The 24642-nt window shown below is 34.2% G+C and overlaps 1 protein-coding gene across 2 annotated transcripts in view; it reads right to left on the bottom strand.

Annotated features, from left to right (window-relative positions):
- Positions 1-301: 301 nt before the first annotated feature.
- The window catches only part of PIK3C3 (phosphatidylinositol 3-kinase catalytic subunit type 3), a 106030-nt gene continuing 81689 nt past the window's right edge, over positions 302-24642 (bottom strand). For both annotated transcript variants that reach the window (XM_045527268.1, XM_045527269.1), the window contains 4 exons: positions 20219-20387; positions 15572-15662; positions 10013-10138; positions 302-893 (listed from right to left, as the gene is read on the bottom strand). In XM_045527268.1, the coding sequence (XP_045383224.1) occupies positions 879-893; positions 10013-10138; positions 15572-15662; positions 20219-20387 (401 nt within the window). In that variant the 3' untranslated portion in view covers positions 302-878. The remainder of the gene's footprint in view (positions 894-10012; positions 10139-15571; positions 15663-20218; positions 20388-24642) is intronic.

Genomic DNA, 24642 nt, shown 5'->3' with positions numbered 1-24642 from the left:
AATTTTCTCTGTAAAAGCCGAACCTCCTTCTGGTCTCTGGAAGGCACCTTCATTTCACACCAAACGCTGCGTCTACCTGGTTTGCAAACTGTTCACTGGAATAAAGTCTCTGTCCTCCAAATTCCTTTTCAGAGAACTTTTGTTCATACCAGATAGCTACATTTTCATATTCTACTTTACATACTTATAATCTAAGAGAACTGTGAACTGTTGTCTTCATTAAAACAATGTAAGAGAAAAGTGACTTTTTTCGAAATATGAACAATTCTTAAATTGTAAAAGAATGAGCCAGACCAGGTAAAACTTTAAGTAAATGTTTAAGTAAAACTTTAAGTAAAACCTTAAATGTATAAATTAGGCAAAAACAAATAACAAACAAAAGTGGGGGTGGTGGCTTGGAAGAGACAGAGGGAAGGAAGCAGGGAAGGAGAAACAACAACAAAAAAATCCAAACTGAGACAATTAATCCAAATTCATGTAACTGCTGTCCTGAAAGGAAAATAAGAGAGGAAAAAAATAACATTTTAAACCCAAAGTCTAAAATGTTTTAGTATTTCTACATACATACAATTCCTCTAGAACTCTCATGATATGTACATAATCCTGGAAAAAAGCTTCTTATGTTGTAGCTTATTAACAATGAATACATTTGAAAATAAATATATACAATATTACAAAACAAAGTTTTTAAGATCATATTTAAGCAATAACATCTAAAGAAATGGAATTGAGGCACCATGTAACATTTAGAAAATATGGTATCTTGAAAATTAAGTTTTCCCTTCCTTGCTGGTTACTCTGAAGTCTTCATTATACACAGGTTGCTTCTAAAGTAGTTTTGTTATTGAGCCAAGGATCTTGATGGACTAATCCCAATTTCATTTTCTCCAGTACTACAAAAAGTAAAAACAAATAAATAAACAGAAAATAATTTACTTCACTGTTCACAAATAAAGATAAACTATTAATAGAGTCTGTAGTTTCAAAAAGACTTCTATTAAAAAGTGAATGAATTACTTTGCTAAATGACATCAAGAGGACTGCAATTAACCACAACGTACAGAGTGCCTGAGGCTTGGTTGAAAAATCAGTTTATATGAGAAAATATTTGGGGGAGGAGATGTTTGCTGACTTTAAGCTCAGGATAACCCAATTATTATGTGGCATTCTCTGCTGACTGCTGCTATTATGATAATTAACTAATCTTAAGACCTCAAAACATTTGTCATGCAGCTTTTTTAAAAATCATGGGTTTTAATGGGTATTTGTGCAGCAATTCTAACTGCAGTGCAACAAGAGAGCACAGGTGGGTCAATGAAATTCAAGACTAGTATTGGTCAATGTGCAAAATAAATGTTATCCCATATTTATCCTGTTTATCTTGTATTAACTGTTTGCAGTGACTCCTTTATATTAATATATCATACACACTTGGCTATTTACACAGCTGATTTCATTTTTCTTTTAATGTTAGATAAAAGATTAAGGAAATAAAGTTAAAAGATCATTTCCTAAATTTACAAACAAATTTTTTAAAACTCACTATTCACAACAAAGGCTATTCATGTCTAATAAAGTAAAGCTTAGAAGTACACAAAAAATTATTTATTAAGTACTGTCTATTTCTACAACCCAGGATTTGGGTTTGAATCTGGCATTTGCCACATGTTACCCTTAGTTTTCTGATCTGAAAAATATACCTATTCACAGACAATTAAATGAGGTGATGCAGAGAAAGCACTTTACTTAATTTCTGGTACATCTAAATGTTCAATAGTCTGTTATCATTGTTGTTTCATTGTTGTTATTCTTCCCAGAATAATCCAAATAAATAAATAATCCAAAGAAATAATTTTGTATAATGTACTTAAAAATTATGGTGTTATGATATTTAAGCTACTCATAGAAGAATGTTCTAAATTTTTAGAAAATTATTTACTAAATTAAAAAAAATTTGGTTTTAGAGAAGACTAATTTCTGTTTGGCCACAGAATTCAATAATTTTTGTTTTGTTCAATGAAATATTGTACACTGCTATTCTTCATTTTTAAGGGTAAAATGAGATCCATATAATAGGAATCCAGAAATGATATGCTATTCTTTTCTTTTTAGTCTTCATTTTGCATCTATAAAGTAGGATGAAACCTAATGTTCCAAACAAATTTTGGTTATCATACAAAGCGTCACACTGTTTAAAGTGGCAAAATAAGGGGAACTAAATATAAAGGGAGATTCTGCGTGACTCAGCCATACTGAGCAACATTAACTCTTTGGCTTTGTACATAACTATTAGAGTACTCAAGGCTAAGTGGCTTTCAACCATATGGGAAAACTCTATGGGAAGTATGAGTAAAGTACTTTAGTAAAACAAGATTTAAAACTACAGAGCATTCCATGTTCTCCAATCTGACTTCAGAGACGGATCATGAAAGGGAAAAGAGGTTCAATTTGCAAAGAGGAATTCAGTTTTACAGCCAATTTACATAAATAGGGAAGTTTCAAAAAAATAAAGAGGAGGCAAAAATGGGTGACTAAAAGAAAAAACAAGTAGAAAGTATGAATGTTATAGTAATTAAAAGAAAACAAACACAGATCTGTACTTAGATTTAACATATAAGTACTAGTAATGCTTTATATCTACAATAATTTAGTTCTATTTTGCATCTACATACTTACGTATCTATGCTGCAGCTAAAAACTAAATGTCAACTTAATATTTGCAGCAGGAAATAAAAAATTTGTGAACTGGGGGTTTAATCAACATTTTTACTATTAAGGCCATTTAAAGAAAAAAGTAAACAAAAAATCTAGTGTGTGGTAATTTTCCTTTTCCACAATGGGTATTAGCTGATGTATGGCTCTTAAACAGAGCTAGCTTTGCTAATGCGCCATGCAAGACCAAACATGAAATGAAGTTCACCAAACAAAAATTTAAGACTATATTGACTAGGGTCTATAAGTACATCTAAAGATCTACTATTGTTACATTTTACTATTATTATAAAGGCTTGAAAACAAATCCAAAAAACACAACAAAACAAAATTCCACTGACCCATGAAATAGCAACTTTCAAATAACTAAAAGGAAATGGAAGAGTTTATACCAGCACAAGTACTGACTTCTTGACTGTCAAAGGTGCTGGGAATATGCACATAGCCCTAAAACAACTATGTTTCTACATACTCTGGACACAGACAATGTCTGGACTCTACCTAGAAAAATAAAAGGAGAAACACACTTAAATGGTCTTAGTTTCCCAATTCTCAACTCCAAGGGAGTCTTCTCAACTCCAAGGGAGTCACTCACTGACCTAGAAGGTTGCCTTCTCAAAGAAGATGAGAGAGTACAGTAGTTATAGTGGAACGACCCTACACTGGTTTAGGTGCTGAAGTCAGCACATAAGGTAAAAGAGGAATATAAACAAAATTACCCAAGAAAAGCCCTTTAGAAAGCAATACATTTGACAAAAGCATCTCTCAAAAAGTCCAAAACAGGAAGCTTTCCCCTCAGCACTGATACAAAAAACCAAAAACCAAAAACCACCAAAAACCCCCATCCAATTTCTTTAGGTAAGCAGAACATGGGGCAGACGGTTTGCATTTAGAGGCCATGACACACACACACCCACATATACTCACACATGTACACACACCCACATACTCACACCCACATGCACACAAAAAATGAGAACCTTCAATTCTAGGATCACTCTCAGTATAGTAAGGTGCCATATAGTATAGTATCTCAGTATACTATATATATACTTATATATATATAGTATACATACTTATATACTACAAGGTGCCATATAGTATCTCAGTATAGTAAGGTTAACTAAGAGAGGCTCTTAATATCTGAAACACTTTTGAAGGAGCCACTCTCACATTTCTCAGAGGACATATGCTCTTTAGGGGGAATTCAGGCAGAATAATCACATCATTTTCCTCCTTTCATTATTTTTGTTTTGTTTTGAAATCCCTACCAACTATATATAGTTAATTCCCTTAGGCTAAAGGCACGTGGTCTTTAATTTAAAAATATGTGGCTACAGAGTCACATGCCCTTCTGCCTGGATCTATGATTTCTCTCCTTGAACACTACAGGTGCTAAGTAAGGATTCTTGCTAAATGAATGGCAGTGATTTGTTCCTAGTACCTTGAGATGGAACTTAGGTAAATGTTCTGAGCCCAGTCTAGTCTTACTTTTTAATAGTCTGCAAAAAATATATCTCTAGCTCTAGTCAATCTGCCAAAGTTCAATTAATGAGATTTAATATGTATTAAGACTAAGGGGAATCACACTCCTTTCTCTAGACTTTTACTATCAATAAATAAAGAGGGAGGCAGACAGAGAGGAAATGGACTGCAGTGTGAGACTATCACTGAAAGGCCTAGTTGTACAGCTGTACACGCCCCAAACTATGTGATCTCTACTTTGCCGTGTAGAAAACACTAGAAAGCCCTTTAAAGATCATTTCAGCAGAGAGAAGAGTTACAATGATGCAATTTCAAAGACAATGATCCAAATAAATGTGTTTTTCAGTGGAAAATTTGCACCACTAATGGGGGGATGTTGCTACGCAACAAATATTGCCGTGTTTAATGTCTACCCTTTCTAAGAAATTGCATGATGAAAGAAAACAAGCCTTTTTAGCATCTTAACATAATAGTTGTATCTAGCAATTTTTAATCCTCTTTTTGAATTTAAGTTCTTTCATGCTGAAATAACTATAATTTTTGTTAGTGTATATCAGTCTACTCCCATTTTTTTAAAACTTGGCCCTACAATCCATAATGATTAATGGGAATGCACTAAAATTACCATAAATCAATTAGTAATACTGTGTCATTATAATAAATGTTATGAGTGACAAAAAAATAGATGTTGGTCATTAGCATCTGAGTTCCCATGTGATTTATTAATATCAATACTTAAATCATATACATAGAAATGTGAGTCTTAAAGAAAAAAACAAACTTCTCCATAAATAAGAAACAGCTACGCTCCTATAATTTTGTAATTTGAAAAGACTTATATGAAGCTAAGACCTTATTCAGTATTCTAGTACATTTCAATGCCTGAGCAAGTTCCAACATAATTAAACATCCTTAGGTTACTCTTATTTTGATATTGCTTCAGTTGCACCATGAGTACAGATGACATATTTAAGGAAACCTAAAAAACAGCATGAAAATTTTCAAGTTCATCTCTTAGGACAAAGAATTTGGGATTTTGGTAAAGAAGACCTGAATTTGATAAGCTACGAAACAACTTTTTGTGTGGTTCGGACTTCTTATCTATAAAATGGGGATAACACTAAAACACACTTACATGGTTATGGTAAGGATTATATATTAAAAAAAGGGAAGCACTATATGAAATATAAAGTTCAAATAAATAGTGAAGCTACTGTTATTTCAGACACTGTGTTTATCACTATAAAATGGAGAGGGGAGATATGGATTTTAAAAAGTTCATCTACATAGATATTCATACTACATTAAATTCCCACTTTTTACCAGTCTAAGATGATAATAATCCTTATGTTACTGGAATCATCTAGATATTTGCCCTTAACTCTTATTTTTATGTTGCTATAACCTTCACTTTGTACACAATCTTGTTATCAAGAAACTATCCTAGTTCAAAAGCGTTTATAACACCAGAGGCCAAAATAATGTTAATTAGCTATCCAGGATTTCTTTATCTACTATTTCACTGAAGAACTGGAAAATAAGAACCTAAGAAACAGACTTAATGTTTCTTTCCAAGAATTATAATCATCTGTTAGTTAATGCTTATGAAATAATCTCTCGAATGTCTAATTTAAGAGTATGCCCATCTCTATTACCAATTCATTACATCATCCATATTCATATTTTCTCACTGAATAGAAGAAAAGGTACAGGCCAATAACTCAAAAGAGTTCTCAACAATTTCTACAATTTATCCCTAGGGCGGGGAAGAAAGGGGAGGCAGATTTCATGCACTAAACGTTGTGGTAGTCAATTTAATTTTATATATGAAAAGCAATTAACATTTCTGTATCCCTGACATTATTAGATTTATGTAAAAAATGGATGTTAGTTTTTACCTCGATATCAATGATTTTATGGATGTGGAAACTAAGGCCCTTTGGTAAACCAATGTGGGGTGGGAAACCTGTAGCCTTAGTGCCACATATGACCTCCTAGGTCCTTAAGTGTGGCCTTTTGACTGAATCCAAGTTTTACAGAACAAATTCTTTTATTAAAAGTGGAGCAGCAGAGAAAGATGAAGCTTTTCTTGCCTCCTTTGGTGCTTAATAAAGAACAATCTTGAATCAGAAGGCCGCAGGTTCCCCACCTTTTAGGCTCTTTCTGTCTTCCATCTTTAATACAGAGAATTAAGAAAAAATAATCCTTCTTTTCTTAGATCCAGCTAGCAAAATGGGCATCTCATGCAAATTAACAACAGAATTTCAAAACTAGACTACTAAAATGAAGTGTGCCACTAGTTCGCTTTACAGAACTTGAAGACTCAAAATTTAAGCTGGAGCATAATAGGTGTCAGTTAAGTCTTAAAACATGCCACACTTAATTCCTCTCCTCTTTACATATGCAAGCCTCTCCTCCCATCAAGAGGTATCATCTATTTCTTCTCCCTGGGAATCTGGGCTGTCCTTGGGACTTATTTTAAGATGGCTGCCGCTTCTGCTTTCACATAGTCTTGGGGAAATCAGTCACCATGCTGTAGAGCAGCAGTTCAGGCTATAGTCCTAAATGGTGAGAGAAGATGTGGAGAGAGACAGTCCATGCAAAGGAGCACTGAACTGCCAGACCTGTGAGTGAAGCTTTGTTGGACCTTCTAGAAAACCCAGCCACCAGCTGAATATAGCTGAATGAGTAAACCCAGCTAACATAATAGGAAACAAAAGAACCTTGTAGCTAGGCTAAAATCCTGATTTAAGTATCTTAAGAAATAATAAATCAATTTTTTTAAAGCTAGTAATTTTGGGGTTGCTTATGTAGCTAGGGATAACTGAAATGAGGTGTCACGTAGAAGCATTAATTGCAAGTCTGGGGTTTTAGCTCCATTATATTAATATATTGTAATTGCCCAGGAAAGTAAAGGAGAAAAACAAGAATCCACAAATATAAGGAAAACCCATGAAGGAGAGAAATTTGTATACTTGTAGATAGGGATAGAGCAAGATAAAATTAAATGACCAACTGTGATGGGTAAATCCCCTGCTATAGAAATGCAAAGACACAGAGGTTAAAAGTTTCTGACCTCAAACACGTTATAACTAGTTGAGCTTAAAAAAGGAAAAATAAGGTGTACATATAGAGAGACAGAAGATAACAGGACTGTGTGGGCTGTGGCCAGGACAAGTTTCACTGACACATAACACAGTACAGTGATAAGCAAGACACTGGTTTCAAAACTACTGGATATGGGAGTCAAAAGATTTAGGTTCTGATGGGAATAAGAGCACCGGGGCTTAGGGACCCCATTGCTGAGGCCATGGGAGGAGAGGAGGTGAAGGAATGCTGCCCAAGCAGGCCTGGAGGTAAGGGCAGAAGTTAACTGCCTAGTTGCGGGACATTCCAAGGATCTGGGAGTACAGCAAAGCAGACTCCCACCTTAAAGCCTGAAGAGCCCCATGCCTAAAAAGCCACGGAGTGGCTTGACATGAAAGAAAGCCATCCACAGCTGTAGAGGAAGACTGCAAAATGTCAGCTCAGGAGAAGAGACGTCAGGCTCCAATTCTTAAAACACCAGGTTAAGTTCCTTCCCTCCCCTTTCTCAGTAGAATGCCTCAGCTAATGGGAAGCTAACCTCCCAGTAAGAAGTACTAATCTCTTTGTTCCTCCATTGAATGGGCCACAGCTGCTGAGTTCAGAGATACTATCTATACATACCTCAAGGCATGGTTGTGCTTAGTAACAAGCTATGTGTTCCCGCTTCTATAGATAAAAGAGTAATTAGCTAAGGCATCTTGTGACTTTTAGGGGAGACTTGAAACTATTACACATTGTAACCCACAAGCTTTTCATGTGAAATCATTGTAATCTATAGCATGAAAAAGAGAACAAAAGGGGGTGCTAGGCTTCAGTCAGTACTACCTGGCTCACGGGAATGCTGGTGGTCCCCTGACTTCCCCACACCCTTTCACCTTACTTTTTTTGTCCATCTTTGTCTCTCCCATCTCTTGCAACGCACACTGCCTAGAGACCCAGTTATATCAGGGGTGTCGAGAACTTCCGATAGGGTTCAAGTGTTAGTTCTGCCTCTTGTTAGTAATATGATATTAAGTAAGCAATTATACCCATATCTGGGCCTTTTCCCCCTATAACTCTAAAATATTCTGCTATGCTATATGTACAGCCAGATCTACCATTAGTTAGTTGGTTGACTTTGACAATTCACCTACCTATAATTTGAGTCACTGTTAACCTCGATAAATGACTGGGTAGAATTAATGGCCCATGAAGCAGAACCTGAGGCAGCCCTTATAATAAAAATATGATCAAGATTGGTGTTTAAGGAAAAGAAACTTTTCTTTGAGCCAAAAAGAGTATATGCTAACATTTAGAGGTAGAAATTCCTTTACATCGATTAGATTTTTTTTTTTTAAAAGCATTGTATAGTTACTAGGTGACTGATAGACAAAGCCCAGCCTTCAGGAAGTCTGCATTTCGGGAGTTACAAGGCAATCCAAATATCTATAATACAATGCAAATTGTAACTGCAATTCATATTAAAGGTATAAAGTACTATCAAAATTCAGAGAAAGATGAATCAAAGTGGCATTAAGAATAACTCTTGGACAAAAAGCAGTTCATGTAACCAAAACCTTTGTACAGCCGTACTATTCTAAAATAAAAATAAAATAAGAATAGCCCTTGGAGGATAGATTGAATTTTGGCATGTAGAAATTTACATAAGATGCATTGTTAAGAAGATGGATATTATGGCCTAAACAAATGATAACAGCAAAGCAGTCGTTAAGATGAAAGAGAACAAAATATTCAGAGAAAGAGAGTATTAGGGAACGGCTGGGAAAGTAGCTTAGAACACAACATTCTGAAAGGCCTCGAGTTGCCAGAGATTGGACTTCACTGTTAGGCAATGGGGAAACACCATACACATGTAAATTTTTAAAAAAGCAGGCAAGGCATTATTTTATAAGAATATATCTGATTGGAATATTTAGAGTAATAAGAATGCTCACAAAAATATTTAAACAGAGAGAAGAATAATGGAGAGTTTTATTTATCCAAGGTATCATAAAGTAAAAAGAAAACTGGAGTAAAATGGTTAAAGAAACTGACAAGGCTCGGTGACATACTGGATACTGGGTGAGGGAGAAGTCAAAGCAGACACTTAGAAAAATCATTTGAATTGAATGTGTAAAGTCAGGAAGGAGTTCACAAGGAGAGAACATTAGGATGTGGGAGAAGAAAGCAGCTTAAATTTCACTGTTTGCTAACCATTTTCATAATCGTCCTGATTATGACATTCATAATTAAAACAGGTTTTACATGTAAGGCTTACCATCATAGGCTGGCATGAAAAGATATTCCCTTACGTATTTATAGATACTGCTAATACTAAGTGTATGGATAGACCTTTTAGTGTGTAGAATGGAGTGCTTTTCGTAGCTTCAAAACCCTCTCCTAGCACTTCTCCATTTACCAAAACCCAACAAGTTCCAAGTTTCACTTGCGGAAGGACTCGCTAGACCCAAAATCATTCTCAAGAATTTATAATCACCACTGTTTACTAAATACAAAAATACCTATGTTAATGCTCTACAATTTAGTCTTTACTATCTATGAAAAGCAGATGTTTTAGAGTTAATAATACAAGGAACATGATTTACTTCAACTGGTTAACGAGATGTCAAAAAGGCTTGACAAAAACCAGGAAAGATGTCAACTGGCAGGAGAAAAGTGTGGCTCTCTGAGGATTCTGGGGTAGTACATGGAGAAGGTGAGAAAAATGTATTGTCCTCAGAGAACTTACCTGGGCAAACTTGTGAATCTGTTCTACCACTGCAGCAAACAGAGCATGGACACTTTCATCAATCAGACTCTGCATGTAATGCACCGCCTCCTCATCTGACAGGTCTAGACGGAATTTATCCTGAACCTACAAGATAACAGTCTGTTTACAGTCTTTGTAATGAAGAAAAACAGGGGCATATTTTGAAGAGACAGAATCAAACTGATAAAGACATTACAATACAGCATGAACTATTTCTATGCCAAATAAGTGACTAGTAACTTATAAGAGCAGTTCTGAATGCCATTCTTTTGAGTGTGTAAGTTTGCAGTTTTTGTTATATGCTCTTTATATCAATCTGTTGTTGGTTGTGAACAGTTTTTAAGAAAAAATCAACAAAGTAGAAAATTTGATTCTATTAGGGCCCAGAAATTTAAAAATAGAGAAAAACTATTCTTTCAACTCAAAGGTATGCCTTTTATAAAAATTTCAAATCTAGTACAAAATGATTTAAATTATGACATATTAATAATCTGCTTCAGTTTATACCTGCTACTCCTTTGAAATGGAGGTAGCAAGGTGAGATTACATTGATATTCTCCCCCACTTTCACTACCTCTATGAGAAAAGGAACTATGTCAATCACTGGCAAAATAAACTAAATTAGATCTTCTAAAATGTCTCCATTCCTATAGAATTTTCTTGTATGCCTGGAAAGGACTATTTCAATGGGTCTATAGTTTCCAAAGATAAGGGACTTTTTCTTTTAGTTCATATTTAAAGTTACAGTTGATTTTCAATACCAATTAAATACTAGAAAAATTAGTGTGTATATCTATATGTATACATATTGACAAAATGGTACCCTAAAAAACAAAAGTCAATGTTACTGAACAACTTCGTACAAAACACTGTGCAAAGCATTATCCATGAAACATTTCATTTGACTCCTAGATGATCCTGAGGCAGATAATACCTCCATCTATAAGATGCAGAAACTGAGGCACAGAAAATTTATGAAGACAACTCAGGGACCCTTAATTTATCAGAGGCATATACTTCCAGACAATCCCATGCCACCACACATAACCATCACACATCATTCCCTTCTCTTATATACTTCTAAAAGGCAGGCTAGGAGAAAATGAAATTTCCAAGTGGATGAAACATGGTCTACATTTAGTATTTCCTTTTAAGCATAGGATTTACCTACTAGAAAGGCAGGAATAATAAAGAACAGACAGCACAACAATCCATAGCCCCAGCTCAGTGCTCGTCTCTTCACTGAAATGGAGATACACCAGGTGATCTGATAGTTCTGCAGCCTCACAATAAGGAAGGCAAAAGAGAAGTGGATGTAAAAAGTGAAAAACAGCTTGGTGGAGGGACATCTAAGGGTATATCTTTAATGAACTGGCTCTCTTCTTTCTTGATCCCAGAAAATGGCAAACATGTTTCTTGAGTTTAATCCTTTGTTTTTCTTAACTTCGACTTTGACAATTGTGGAACTATTTTTAAGAACGTAAAAAAACTATAGAGCAGAAGAATCAAAATAAAACTAGCCCAACTTATCAAAGCTTGCATACTTGTGTAAATGCCTGAATTACAAATAGAAGATATGTATTTGGAGTAAAACAAAAATGTTATTTACCAAATATGAAAAGGTTCTCTTTGACAACAAAGAGGGTTAACTGCATATAGTTATTTAGTGTCATATTTACTGACTTATACTAGACGGTTATTGTCCCCTAGGTTCTTAGATTCTGAAAACACAGAATTTTTTCTAGAATTTGATGCTATTGAAAATCAATTATAACTTTAAATATGAACTAAAAAATAAATTCTCAGCTGGGCATGGTGGCTCACGCCTGCAATCCTAGCCCTTAGGAGGCTGAGGCAGGGGCAACACTCCCAGCCAGGAGTTAGAGACCAGCCTGAGCAACATAGTAAGACCATGTCTCTACAAGAAATAAAAAAATTAGCCTACAGCTACTCATGAGGCAGGGGGACCATTTGAGCCCCAGCCTTGGTGACTGCAGTGAGCTATTATATAATGATGCCACTGCATTCTAGCCTGGGCACCAGGCAACAAAGTAAGGCCCTGTTTCAAAATAAACAAATAAATAAATCTCTTATCTTTGCAATTATAGATCCATTAAAGTAGGACTTTGCAGGGGTACAGGAGAGGAAATATTTCAGAAGATCTAGTTTACCTTGCCAGTGACTGACAATGTTTCTGTTCTTATACAGACTGTGAAAGTAGAAGAGAGTATTAATATAATCTCATCTTGCTACATTTTCTTCAAGCACACTCTGTTCAAATTATATAATTTCTATTGATTTACCTTTAAAACTCACTGAGTCCTTCTAATGCCATATCTGTGCTGTTAAGCTTATCCGATTAATATTACATGTTAGCTACTATACTTTTAGCTCTAGAATTTTCATTTTGTTCTCTTTTCTTCCTAGTTTTTATTTCTCTGTTGATATCCCCATCTGTTCAGTCATTATGTATTTATTTTCCCTTAAGCCCATGAACATTTGTAATTGCTACTTTAAAGTCCTTTTCTGTTGGTTGTGATTTCTAGGCCACCTCTGGGTGTGTTTTCATCGAATGCTCTTTTATTTCATTGACTTTGTATCACGTTTTTCAGTTTCTTCACTTATCTAGTGATTTTTAAAATTAGATAATAGGCATTCTGAATGATATGTTATAGAGGCTCTGAATTCTGTTGTGTTCCTGTGAAGATTCATTCTAGCAGGCAGTTAACTTGGCTAAAATCAAATCCAAAATATGTCCTCCCTGTGATGGACAACAGCTGAAAACTCTGCTCAGTTGGCTGCTGCTTCCCCCTCTGCTGGGACCAGGAATTCTCTGTAGTTTCACCTTCAGTTAGGATTTGGGAAAATTTTATATGTAGGCTGGCAAAGGTGAGAGCTCACTTTCTCTGCGACCTTCCCCTTTCCAGAATTTCTTTCCCAATTTTCTGGCTATTCTACCAGCTCAGTTTTTGAGTCACCTTTTCATAGCACCAAGCAATGAGTAGCACCCTAACCTACCTATTACTACCAAGCAAGGCAATCAATGTTTGTGATTGATGATTATGTGTTTAAAATTTTGAACTTGTAAGGCAGAAAAGATTTCTCATCCATCACAAGGTTCATGGCTACAACTCCTATAACAAAAAACAGATTAACAAAAGAAAAGCATACAAATTTATTTAATATAAGTTTTATGTAATACGGGAGTCTTCAAAATATGAAGACCCAAAGAATAGGGAAAACTGTTTATTTTATGCTAAGTCTGATAAAGAAGTGCGTAGTTGTAGAGAAACATCATTAGACAGAAGGGGGTATGATATAATGGGAACAAACTGCAGGGGAACTTAGCAAGGCCTGTCTGTTCAAATTCTTCTTGGCATCTCTGTCTGAGATTCCCCTCCTTTGGGCATAGTTCAGGACTTCTCTTGAATGAGGGTCTTATAACCTACTTTAGAGGAAGCTCAGAGAATTCTTTTATGGCATCCTCAGGGGAGAACAGTGGCCAATGGTCAGAGAGACCTTCCTGCTTCTGTGCTATTTTCTCAAATGCCAAGATGTCATATTTTAGGGTAGTATGTCCTGAACCCTGTCAATCCTATCTCACATTTTTTAGCAATCATGTTTTCCAACAAATAAACAAATCTGATTAACAAAAATGTCATGTATTCCGTATATAAGTTATCAGTTTCCAAAAAATTAAAAGTGTTACATAGTAATATAAGGTATGGAGACAGAAAACCATCATTGTGCTTTGTTATGACCACTCATATAATTTGAATAATCTGTATTTTTTTAAAGACTTCAGTCTCAAATGCATTACTCTGTTTTTCTAACTGGCTTTAATTCATGAGGCCAAGGCAAAAATTTTCCAATTAGTAATGCTGGGAAGTAATGTCAACAATCATTATTTCATCCAAGTATAAAAATCTACTGATTCTTTATATAACACCAGAAAGCAAAGAAACCTTTTATGCTATACCCTTTGGGGAAAAAATATGGTGAATGCTTTTTAAAGGTTCACTTAATTGAAACTAGAGCAAACAGGTAGGCAGTACTAGTCTATAAGAAAGCTAACTAGTAAACATGTTTTTTTTTCACCCATAAAATGAATTGCTTCGTTTTAAAAGATAGTGCTATAAAGATAGCTGGTAACAAAAGGCAATTATTATGATTTCCTAAAATAGAAAGAGATGGAACAAAAGATCTAATAAGAACAACATAGCTTAGCCGACAGAAGAAATTATCTCAGTTTGACAAACACTGTTACAGAACTTTCATAAATGACAATGATTTCTAAACGTGAGTAAAGTTAGGGTAAAGTGAATATATGACAGACATAAGATAAATGGGTTTAAAATAAAGAGCACAACAGACCTTGACCACAGTAGATGCAAAAAAAAAAAAAAGAGAGAGAGAGAGAGAGAAAAAGAAAAAAGAAAAAAGCAACAATATTAAAAATCTGGTACAGCTATTGCTTATAATTAAGAAAATTTTCATCAATTATATTTCGTGATGGATGAACATTAGTCCATAAAAAATAAAGTGACCAAAAAAAAAAGACATTCTAAAACTGAGTGTGATAAGTTAGTCTATTTTTAGTGAGGGAAAAAACTTTCATTGAAACAGTGCTGGCTCAATAAAGAATAAATGGAATCCTGATAAGAGCATAATTTTCTTAAATGGTTAAGTAATACAATATTTACATTAAAATTTCTCTCGTTGCTTGCCAAAGATGTATAAAATTAGAAAAAAAGAGATTAGTATCATTCATGTTCAATTCACAGAGGTATCTAATAACGTTCAGAGTCAGTTATATTAGAACTTAGAGCTTTTTGATGCTAATTAGTATTTTCAACCACCAGAGCAACCCCATCCCTGAGACTGCTTCTGCCTTGCAGTGATCTTATACTTTCACAAGTTAAAAAAAACTACACTATCTTTCTTTGAAGTTCAATATTAATAATCACAGTGATATTTAAGACCATCTTATGTAACCTTCGGGTAAATACTTTACATATACCCACCCAATAAGAGAATAAAAAATTAATTCAGATAACAACCTTCAAATACACTGCCCTTCCTCCCATGTCTTGCTAGAACTCAAGGTAAGAAATCTCTGAATAACTGTTCATCTACATGATGGCTTTCCTTTGTTCTTCTCTTTGTAGAGTAAGTTAAAAAGCAGGTCTCTTCTGACATTGTAAGAAACCCCTGCAACAAACAGTATGGATGGAAAGAATAAAGAATAGTTGTTTTCTCCTATAAGGCATCATATTCTTAGCATGCTTTGCCTGGGAGTGCCAGGAATCAAGTATCCCATTTGACGTATGTAAGGAAGAGCTAAACTTTTCAGAACATAGAGCAATGGTTGAAGTAGTAAGCTGTCTCTCCAGATTTCGACTGTGAAAAAACTATACAAAAGATCTCTCTTAATTTTGGTTACTAGGGGCTGGGACAAGGGAAAATGGATTGTTAAAATCCTAATATCTTTTATATATGCAAAGTAGACTGTGATATTTGAGGATGTATAAAAATTACCTTTTTCACAGTTTTATCTGGTTCAAGAGCGATATCTGGAATGTTTGCATCAACCATCAAGGAAAATAAATTCAAAATCAGATTAGAATACCTAAAGAGCAGGAAAGAAAAAAAGAGCAATGAGTTAGAATTTTGCATTTCTTTCTTGTATTAAGCAAGTTTCTAGAAGTAGTGGTACTTGGATTTTTATAGTGATTGCTGTTACTTCAATGGAATACAGAATGTGAGATTATTCATCAGCTGTCTCAATGAAAAACAGGCCTTGAAAAAAAATCTTATTTTAGGGTCTTCATATAACACCATATTAAGATCTCATACTATGGAACAAAGTATTGGAGTAACTAACCATCTAATCCCAGCATTCTTTTTGTCCTTTAGGAAGTATATTCTCTTTGGAAGGGGTCTGAGGGGAATCCACTATAAATCTAATTAGCATTTTATAACAATGAAAATTTGCTTTTGCTAGACGATGACAACAATCTGCTACCTTAAGACAACCTCAGTGTGTCATGGCTAAATGAATGAAAGAGAAATAATGTTATCCCATGAATCATTCCTGTGTATCTTCCAGATATTCCAATCATGATTTCAAGAACTACAGTGAATGGCCAGGATAAAAGTAATTCTAAATAAAGAAGAAAACAGCTAGTACTCTACCGCATTAAAAATGAGCAAGATATCTAAATAATATCATCTTTGGAGTATGCTGGTCTCTAACAAGTACTTAACAGGTTATCTTCACCAATCCTAAACTCTTCTTTCCCCAAACAAGGAGAAGGAATGTTAATATTCTAAATGCTCTCATTTCCAAAGGTGGAGCCTTGTGGGGAAAGGTTTAAATAATCCACACTGGGTACACTCCACCTCCTGCTCCAGAACACTTTCCACCTGAGGTAGTTATGCTCTGGGTGGCCCCCTCTTATCATGCTAAAAATAGATTCAGGTTTGCCTTTGGGGATGGATGTGAGTAAAGGAATTCCAGCCATCTACCTATCTACGATAAAAAAAAAAAAAAAAGCACAAACTTTTTAAAAAGCTATTTAATACTTGAACTGTAATGCTGATAAAACTTCTATAGAAAAATGATTATCCATATGAGTTTCAAATTACTTATTTTATCACCATTTCTGAATTTTATGTTGCCCATAAAAAGCAGGAGGAACTATAATGAAAACTTCTACCTTGATCAAATTAGGCCCTAACCCACTCACACTCTTAGGAAAAAAAGTTATAAGAGCTAAACAGCTTTAACCTAGCTTTAAGTTACTGATTTCCTTGTAAAGATTGATAAAAGCATACAGATGTTATTTCATTTCTACTCATATAATAATTTTATTCATTCAGCCAACAAATATATACTCAGTATTCACTATAAACACTGTTTTGGGCACTAAGAATATAGCAGTGAACTGAACAAACAAGATCTCTACATTCATGAAGTTTACATTCTGCAGGGAGTGGAAACTCACACAATAAACTGGTAAACATGATAATCTTATGTCTGAGTGATTGATTAAAAGATTTTAAAAAGGAAAAAACAAGGAAATGGGTCAGAGGTTGATAGGGTTGGGAGAGAAAGAGCCATCTTAAGGAGGTATAATTTTATTTTATATGCAGGGAGAAGCAACTGAATTTAAAGAGTAGAGAGACAAATTTTGATAAGCATTTTTAAAAGCTCACACTGGCCATCTTGTGGGGAATAAGAACAGAGGTAGGGAAACCATATCAGAGACCTCTACGTGGAAAAGAAACAACATAGAGGCCATTAGGCTATATTTTGGAGATGAAGCATATGGTACTTGTTGATAGTTTCAATGGAAATGATGGGGAAGGGTAGAGGAACTGAATGTCACAAAGGATTTAGTCTAAGTAACAACAGACACAAGTGTTACTCACCAAAATAGGAAAGGTTGAATGGAGGAGTAACAGGATTTTAGGCAATGAATCAAGAATTCCATTTTAGACATGTAGAGTTTGAGATCCCTACTAGATTCTTAGTAGAGATGTCAGTTAGATATGTCTCAGGGGAGGAAAGCTTTCCTACTTTCATCCTACTTCATTGTGAATTATATTACATAATTATATATAGTTATATATAATAATTAGATACACAGTTTCTTCCCAGCTTACCATAGGAGAATCTTTAGGAATCTACTATAGGGTAACACAGGGAGAATATAAGACTCGATTCTGAAAAGGATATATTAGAAGTTCTCACACCTCACTGCCCATTAGATTCACCTGGGGAGTTCTTAAATATATCAATGCCTAGGCCCAATCCCAGACCAATTAAATATGATGGGGCCCAGAACTGTCCCCTAATGCTATGGTCCCCAACCCATGGGGCCACAGACTGGTACCAGTCAGTGGCCTGTTAGGGACCAGGCCACAGAGAGTTCCTAACATAGGTTAGGAGAAAGTTATGTTTTCCTTGAACACTTAAGATGTAAAATGTTTCAGTACTGTTGCCATGAGAGTTCAAAAATAAATGTGCCAATTAATAACTAGTGTGATATCTACTGATTAATAAGGGATGATAACATACTTTGTAACATGAAAATCATCACATCATTAAATACGTCTTCACATCTGCACAACTGTAACCATTCATATCTTAATTCAAAAGGAAATACCCTGGTTATGTGCTATGATGTATTCAGGGGTTTCTTGTTGAGGAAATTAATCAACAAAAACCATAAAAGAAGATAGTTGGTCATACCTACAAAGTCTAATAATAAAAGTTAATAACCTTAGCTCCAAACAAGCTTGCAACTATTAGGTCAATTCTCATGTCCTAAAGGCAATTTTTTTTTTTTCTTTTCCAAGAAAAGGTTGCCTTCTATAAAGGCAATTTTTTAACCAACTAAACCATACTCTAAAATACAACATTAAAAGATAAATTGGTCAAAATATCAAGGTCCAGCTAATCTTAATTGAAATACAGGGAAAATTTTTTAAATAAAAAGAAAACAATTTTCATTAAAACTTAGCATAAAATTATTTAGATTAATGTCTTTGTGATTTTTCTTTGTGGTGAGAAAGTTAACTTTAGCTCTCCATTAATAACCTGCCTGTTTTCTCATTCTACTGAATTGCTACTAATCCATTACCAATGACAGTTTATAAGGCACATTGTTTTCCTTCTACTTTCACTGATATAGAGTACCTTTGACGGTTCTTTAGCTATTGTTCCTTACCATCTTGTCTGCCACCTCACTAAGATCTCCATAGTTCAATCTAGCTTTCTATAGGCTTTAACTATTTTAAATTAAAATTCCAAGATATTAAAATGGAACTCTCATCTCTCTGAAAGTGCTTTTGTATCACCAAGCAAATAGAAAGAGTGCTGATCTTCTCATTATTCTTTTTGTATTTCTGGAGGATAAAACAGCCATTCTGCCACCCAAAGGATAAATAATGTGGCCATTTGTAAAATGCATGCTATGCAGTTTGTGATACATGGAAAAGACTGAGTTTACAATGAAGGGCTAATCTTTGCAAAAATGAAACCTGATTAATACAGGAAAGTCATTCTCCTGGGACTATTAGCATTAACATCACCTGGGAACATGGCCCCATCCCAGATCTAAAGCCGAAATTCTGAGGGTTCTCATACAAACAATGAGAGTTATCATCCAATACACACAGAGTGTCTGTGTTCCAAGCACCATATGAGTGACTGAGGTTACAAAGATGAAGACACAGTCCACATGCACAGGCAACTCCTTGTCTATTGGTTATATTTTCACCTGTATGAGCAAGTAAATATGTCTCCTGGGCTGGGATTTTTCTGCTGGACTAAGAAAATTCATTTTGCATAGGAAGGTTGAAAATAGCATCAGAGTCAAAACATCCTGTCATTTTTGACTAATCGTCAGAGCCATGTCCTGAATTTAACAAACATGACTTTTATTTTTTTTCCTGATGATGTATGATATTCAGTTCTAAGTAAATCAGGATAAAGGAAGCAGAGATTTAGTGGCATTGAAGAAACAAAGAAGAAATAGAGAAAAAACATTGTAGCAAGAATGACTGATGAGGTGTTAAAAAGAAAGAAAAATATCATTTGTAATACTTACTTCAATCATTGAACAAACTTCTAAATATTCCCAAAAAGTACCCAAAGTGGAGGCTGATAAAGGTGCTAAAGAATAGAAATAATTGATCTAGTATCACTCTAAATTAGTTAAATCCTTGAGTCTTTGATAAAGAAATGGGAGTCAGCAAGGTAGAAGGATGAGAACCCAGCATGGTGACTGGATCCTCCAGGACTGTCTTCAGGGAGATATGAATGACACTAAGTTCCTTAACCTTTTCTCTATCCCAGTACTGTCGAAGCACACCTTATTAAAATGACATCAACTCACTGAGTTGGAAGCCTCCATATTTTCCTAATCTTGTGTAATGCCAGCTTCCTAGTTGATGGGATTTAGCAATGAGATAATTAGTGGGAAAGCAAGAAATTTTATGTTTTTTTCTTTGATATCAGACTGCCTATGAAAACAGATATCAAATATATACTAAGAAATATTGCCTAGGTCATTTTGAAAAACATTGTTGATAAAGAACGCATACATTGAACAACTCCTTCTCTTGCTGTATAAAATGAATTTACCAAAATTCTCTACATTAAGCAAATCAACTTACCTTCGAAGGTGGAGGAAAGCCGTGTAACACTGCTTGCGGAACTCTTGGTATTGTTCGCTCTGTGTGCCCCCCATGCCTTCTACCATTTCTTTATTCAGCTTCATGGGAGGAGGAAGAGGCTTCGGATCCCGACCCAAAATATATCCAAAGTCTATGTGGAAGAGTTTGCCTAGATGTTGACAAGAAACTTATTTGTTTCCAGAATTATCTTAAAGAACTGGATAGGGGATATGTCACATACCTGGTATAAGCAGAGTCTTTTCATAAAGAATATTAGTTCATGATGAGCCTACTAAATTGTTTGATCATCTAACTCCAGGTTTGAGAGGGGCCTTTAAAGCATATTTTAGTTCACTTTAACTCCTATCAGATGAAACTATGCCTAAAAGCATCCCATAGTAATAGTAATTTAAAAATTTAAATCGTATTTTTAGGTCTCCAGAATCAAAGATTGTCAAAGCCTGGATAGCTTTTTCTTCTTCTTCTTTTTTTTTTTTTTAGCAGAACTTAAAATCTTATAGCATATTTCTTGCATTACAGTCAGAAGAGAAAAATCATTTTAGTCTCACAGGACTTACACAAAACTAATCAACCCATTTATTATCTAATGACTAGGTCTCTTAAAGCTGCTTACAAATGTTTATCTTACATACTTCAAATACCACTTAAAAAATAAAATTCTAAATTTGTTCAAAAGTAAATACTAATGCTACCTACCATATTAAATACTAAACTTCAGTACATCATTTTAGAGATGTTTGAATATACTGAATTGATATTTATGTCTATTACATGTGAGATCACAACTGTCAGGAATTAGTAAAATTATTAAATAAATATTAAAAGGATAAGCAACCCTACTTTTGTAACTCTTTTAGGTATCTTTCTCACAAGGAAAAACTAAACAATACATTAAGTTAGAAATTTTACAAAACTTTGAAAATGAGAAATAATTTCAAATCTTCCAAGGCCAGATAATAAAAAAAGTCTGAATGTCAGGCAATAATATTAAATTTACATAAAATTCAAGATAGACAATACCACTATTTTCAAACAACAGTAAACTACATTTATCTTGTCAGAAATTGTACACAGGAACAAATTTGGGACATGGGATACATTTATATAGAGAGAAATAGCCTGCATATGAATGATTATAAAAACAACTATCCAAATGTTTAAGCAATATTAATCATCTGGCTTTGGAATAAGTAGCTATTATCAATATAAGTATTGCACAGAAAACCAATTTTCCATTTATCATCTCCTTGTCTTAATTTTTATTTATTTATTTTTTAACTTATACTAGGTTTAACATGTTCAAACTAGAGGACTGGTCAAAGTTCCATGAGAATTGATTTTTTTTTTAAAGAAATGGCTACATCCAGTCTAGCAAATGACATATGAGGGAGGTGAGATGAGAAGGAATTATAATAGATATAAATAGCAAGAAATCTATAGAGAATGGAAAAATGGCTTTGTTCAAACATAAATAAATAAATAAGTAAGGAATAACATCTTAGCTAAATGATTCCTGTAGCCCACCCTAAGGCTATCTAAATCAGCGACATTTGGTAAGCTGTTAATAAGGCTCCTACTTCACCTACATCTATTACTACCCCTTATTTAAATATATGTTGAAATTATTTGTTCACTTAACTTTCTATCACTATTAAACTCTTAATGAACCAGTGAGACTACTACTATAATCAAGAATCTTGTTTTATTTATCTTTACTATAGTCCTGAAACCTAGGACAATGTCTAGCATACAGGAGTAAACAAGGTATCTATTTTGTATTTTTTAACCAACAGACATCCTAATTCCGCATTCACAGCTTAGAAAACTTTTAATAACATTGTTGATGTCAGAATTTTCTTCTAGAAGTTTGACAGTTCTTATGAGAAGTTGTTTTGTTTTTAAAATTTTATATTTTCATTTCCATGATAATCTAAAATAAAATTAATATAGACTGAGTCTAGATCATCTGGATGCCACCTTACTACTTAATACTCACTATTGCTCTGTGATTTGAATGTTTTTGATTGGCTGGTATTAAACAGCAATGCTATTTTAAATTGTTGCAGGGTAATACTAACAGAAGAGAAGCAGAATCAGTTATACCTTGAAATTACATGACAGTATCCTGAGGACATAGAGGTTTTAAAATAGTTCAAGCGGAGAAAAGCAGTAAAAGAATCTTCACATGGGCCATTATTATAAAAGCACTCCAAACTCAAACTTACACTATACTCCCATTTATTTTCTATTAATACCTTGTTGGATACACTACCCTTCAAGAGGTAAAGAGATGAGAAGTTCACAATATTACAAGTATAATCTTTCCTCAGTTTTATTTAATTATTTAAATGTTTTGTTATCAATATAATTCCTAATGATATTCTATACTTGAGCAGAAGACCAATCGATCAATCTTTGATATAAAATTGCCATCTCACATGGTTTATTTAATAGGCTGCATGCTTTTAATAGAAAACCTAGTCCCAATTTTCATTTCATTACAGGCATTACTGGAATTTCAATGTCGCCTATGCATCACTGCTTGCAAATGAAGGGTATATTTCTATCCTTCTTGTAAGAAAACTCTCAAAGAATAGGATTACTACTTAATTATCAGGCATAAAAGATTTAGTATCTAACAATGAAACCATTATTATGCTTTCCAAGTTCAAAAAGCCATGTATTTTGAAAAGAGGCTATTAATGTTTTAAGAAAATTCATCTTCATACATACTAAAGGGAATGGTTTTTTAAAAGTTAGTATCTGTAAATGAAACTTGTACAGATTTTAAAAATGTACTTCATGAAATAAAAAATGTTTGATTAAGAAGTTCAGGGAGTGTGGTCTTATTCAAATCTATCACCTTAAACAGTCAAGAGACAAACTATACATAAAACAAACTGGTTGTTGACTATAATTACCTCCTTTTGTCCCTGACTTGCCACATATAGAGAATAAGAGGTGCTAATTAAATTTTCCTGTTATTTGCATAAGTGACATGAACTTATTTCTAAAACTGTAGTTTAAGGCATTTGTAGTTCTTGGATTAAAGAGTATAGATACTGATGAAATTAATAGCATTTAATGGTAATGTTTCTAATTCTTATTTTGCGTATATATTAATAATAAATGTGACCAATCTCAAAACTGTATTCATTCCATTTTTCATAGTTCTGCTTACTCCCCTTCCATTTGACTTTCTTCTGCTGTTCCCTATAAACCAAACTCTATTTTTTTAAAGATTCCCTGTAATCCCCAAGTCTAAAATTTCTTCCCTGCTATCCTACTCCACAGTAAGTTTCCCACTGTCTTCAACTTTTTGCTATATAACCTGGCATTTACCATTTTTGCACAAAATGTCTTTTTTTCTCATGTGAATGTTTTATTTTTCCTGTTGCCCTACCACTAAACCTAGAAAGAAGGTGACAAACAACTATTTATTGTTATACATACTTTTGGAATTAAAAAGTCTCCCTATACCTATACTCCCACTGTTGACAGTGCTTATTACTTAAACCTTCACGAGATAGTCAGTTAGAAGCATTTTCACTTATAGGTAAAAGCTTAGTAATAATGTAATATTTTTCAGTAACAGTTTTGAGTATCAAAGAAAAGAAAGACATAAAGGTGAAGTGAAGAGACCACATGGCAAAACAGTGGAAGCAAGAGAATAGATGCCAGGCTCTTTTCAACAACCAGCTCTCCTGGGAACAAATACAGTGAGAACTCACTCATTACCAAAAAGGATAACACCAAGCCATGCATGTAGGATCTGCTCCCATGATCCATTTGGTGCCCCCTCACCTCCCATTAGACCCCACCTCCAACACTGGGAATCAAATTTTAACATGAGATTTGGAGGGGTCAAATATCCAAAGTACAGCAGGTAGGAAAAAGAAATTTTTGAAATATAATAACTACTTTCTTATCTCTAACATCATGAGTCCAAGTAACAACTACATAAGCAAAAAAAGGAAGGCATTCTCATCACCTGGTGGTAAAACAAACAAACAAAACCTAATAGCCAACCTTTAAGGAATGTTTACTAGGTGCTCAATACCAAGCAAATGTCTACCATATCTCATTAAATCCTTACACCACCACCAGGAAAGAGGTTCTATTATTATTTTTATATGCAGAAGAAGAGACCGAGTCAAGTATATTAGGTAACTTACCCAACTTCACCAAAAGGGGAAAGGGCAAATTAAACCCCAAATTTGACTTTAGAGCCTGACACATTATTAATAACTGCTATATGAGACTGTTCCTCAGATTCTAAAAAAATGGTGAATCAATTTTATATAAAATTAAAGAATAATAAAGAAGATCAGGATAGGAGATATATTTAAAAAATCCAATCAGGATAACAATAAGAACAACTGTTTTTCTTTACTTTGAGCTTT

Source organism: Lemur catta, chromosome 16 (genome assembly GCF_020740605.2).
Source record: "Lemur catta isolate mLemCat1 chromosome 16, mLemCat1.pri, whole genome shotgun sequence".
Classification (NCBI taxonomy): Eukaryota; Metazoa; Chordata; class Mammalia; order Primates; family Lemuridae; genus Lemur; species Lemur catta.
The sequence above is the reverse complement of the archived record's forward strand: the minus strand, read 5'-3'. Positions and strand labels throughout refer to the sequence as shown.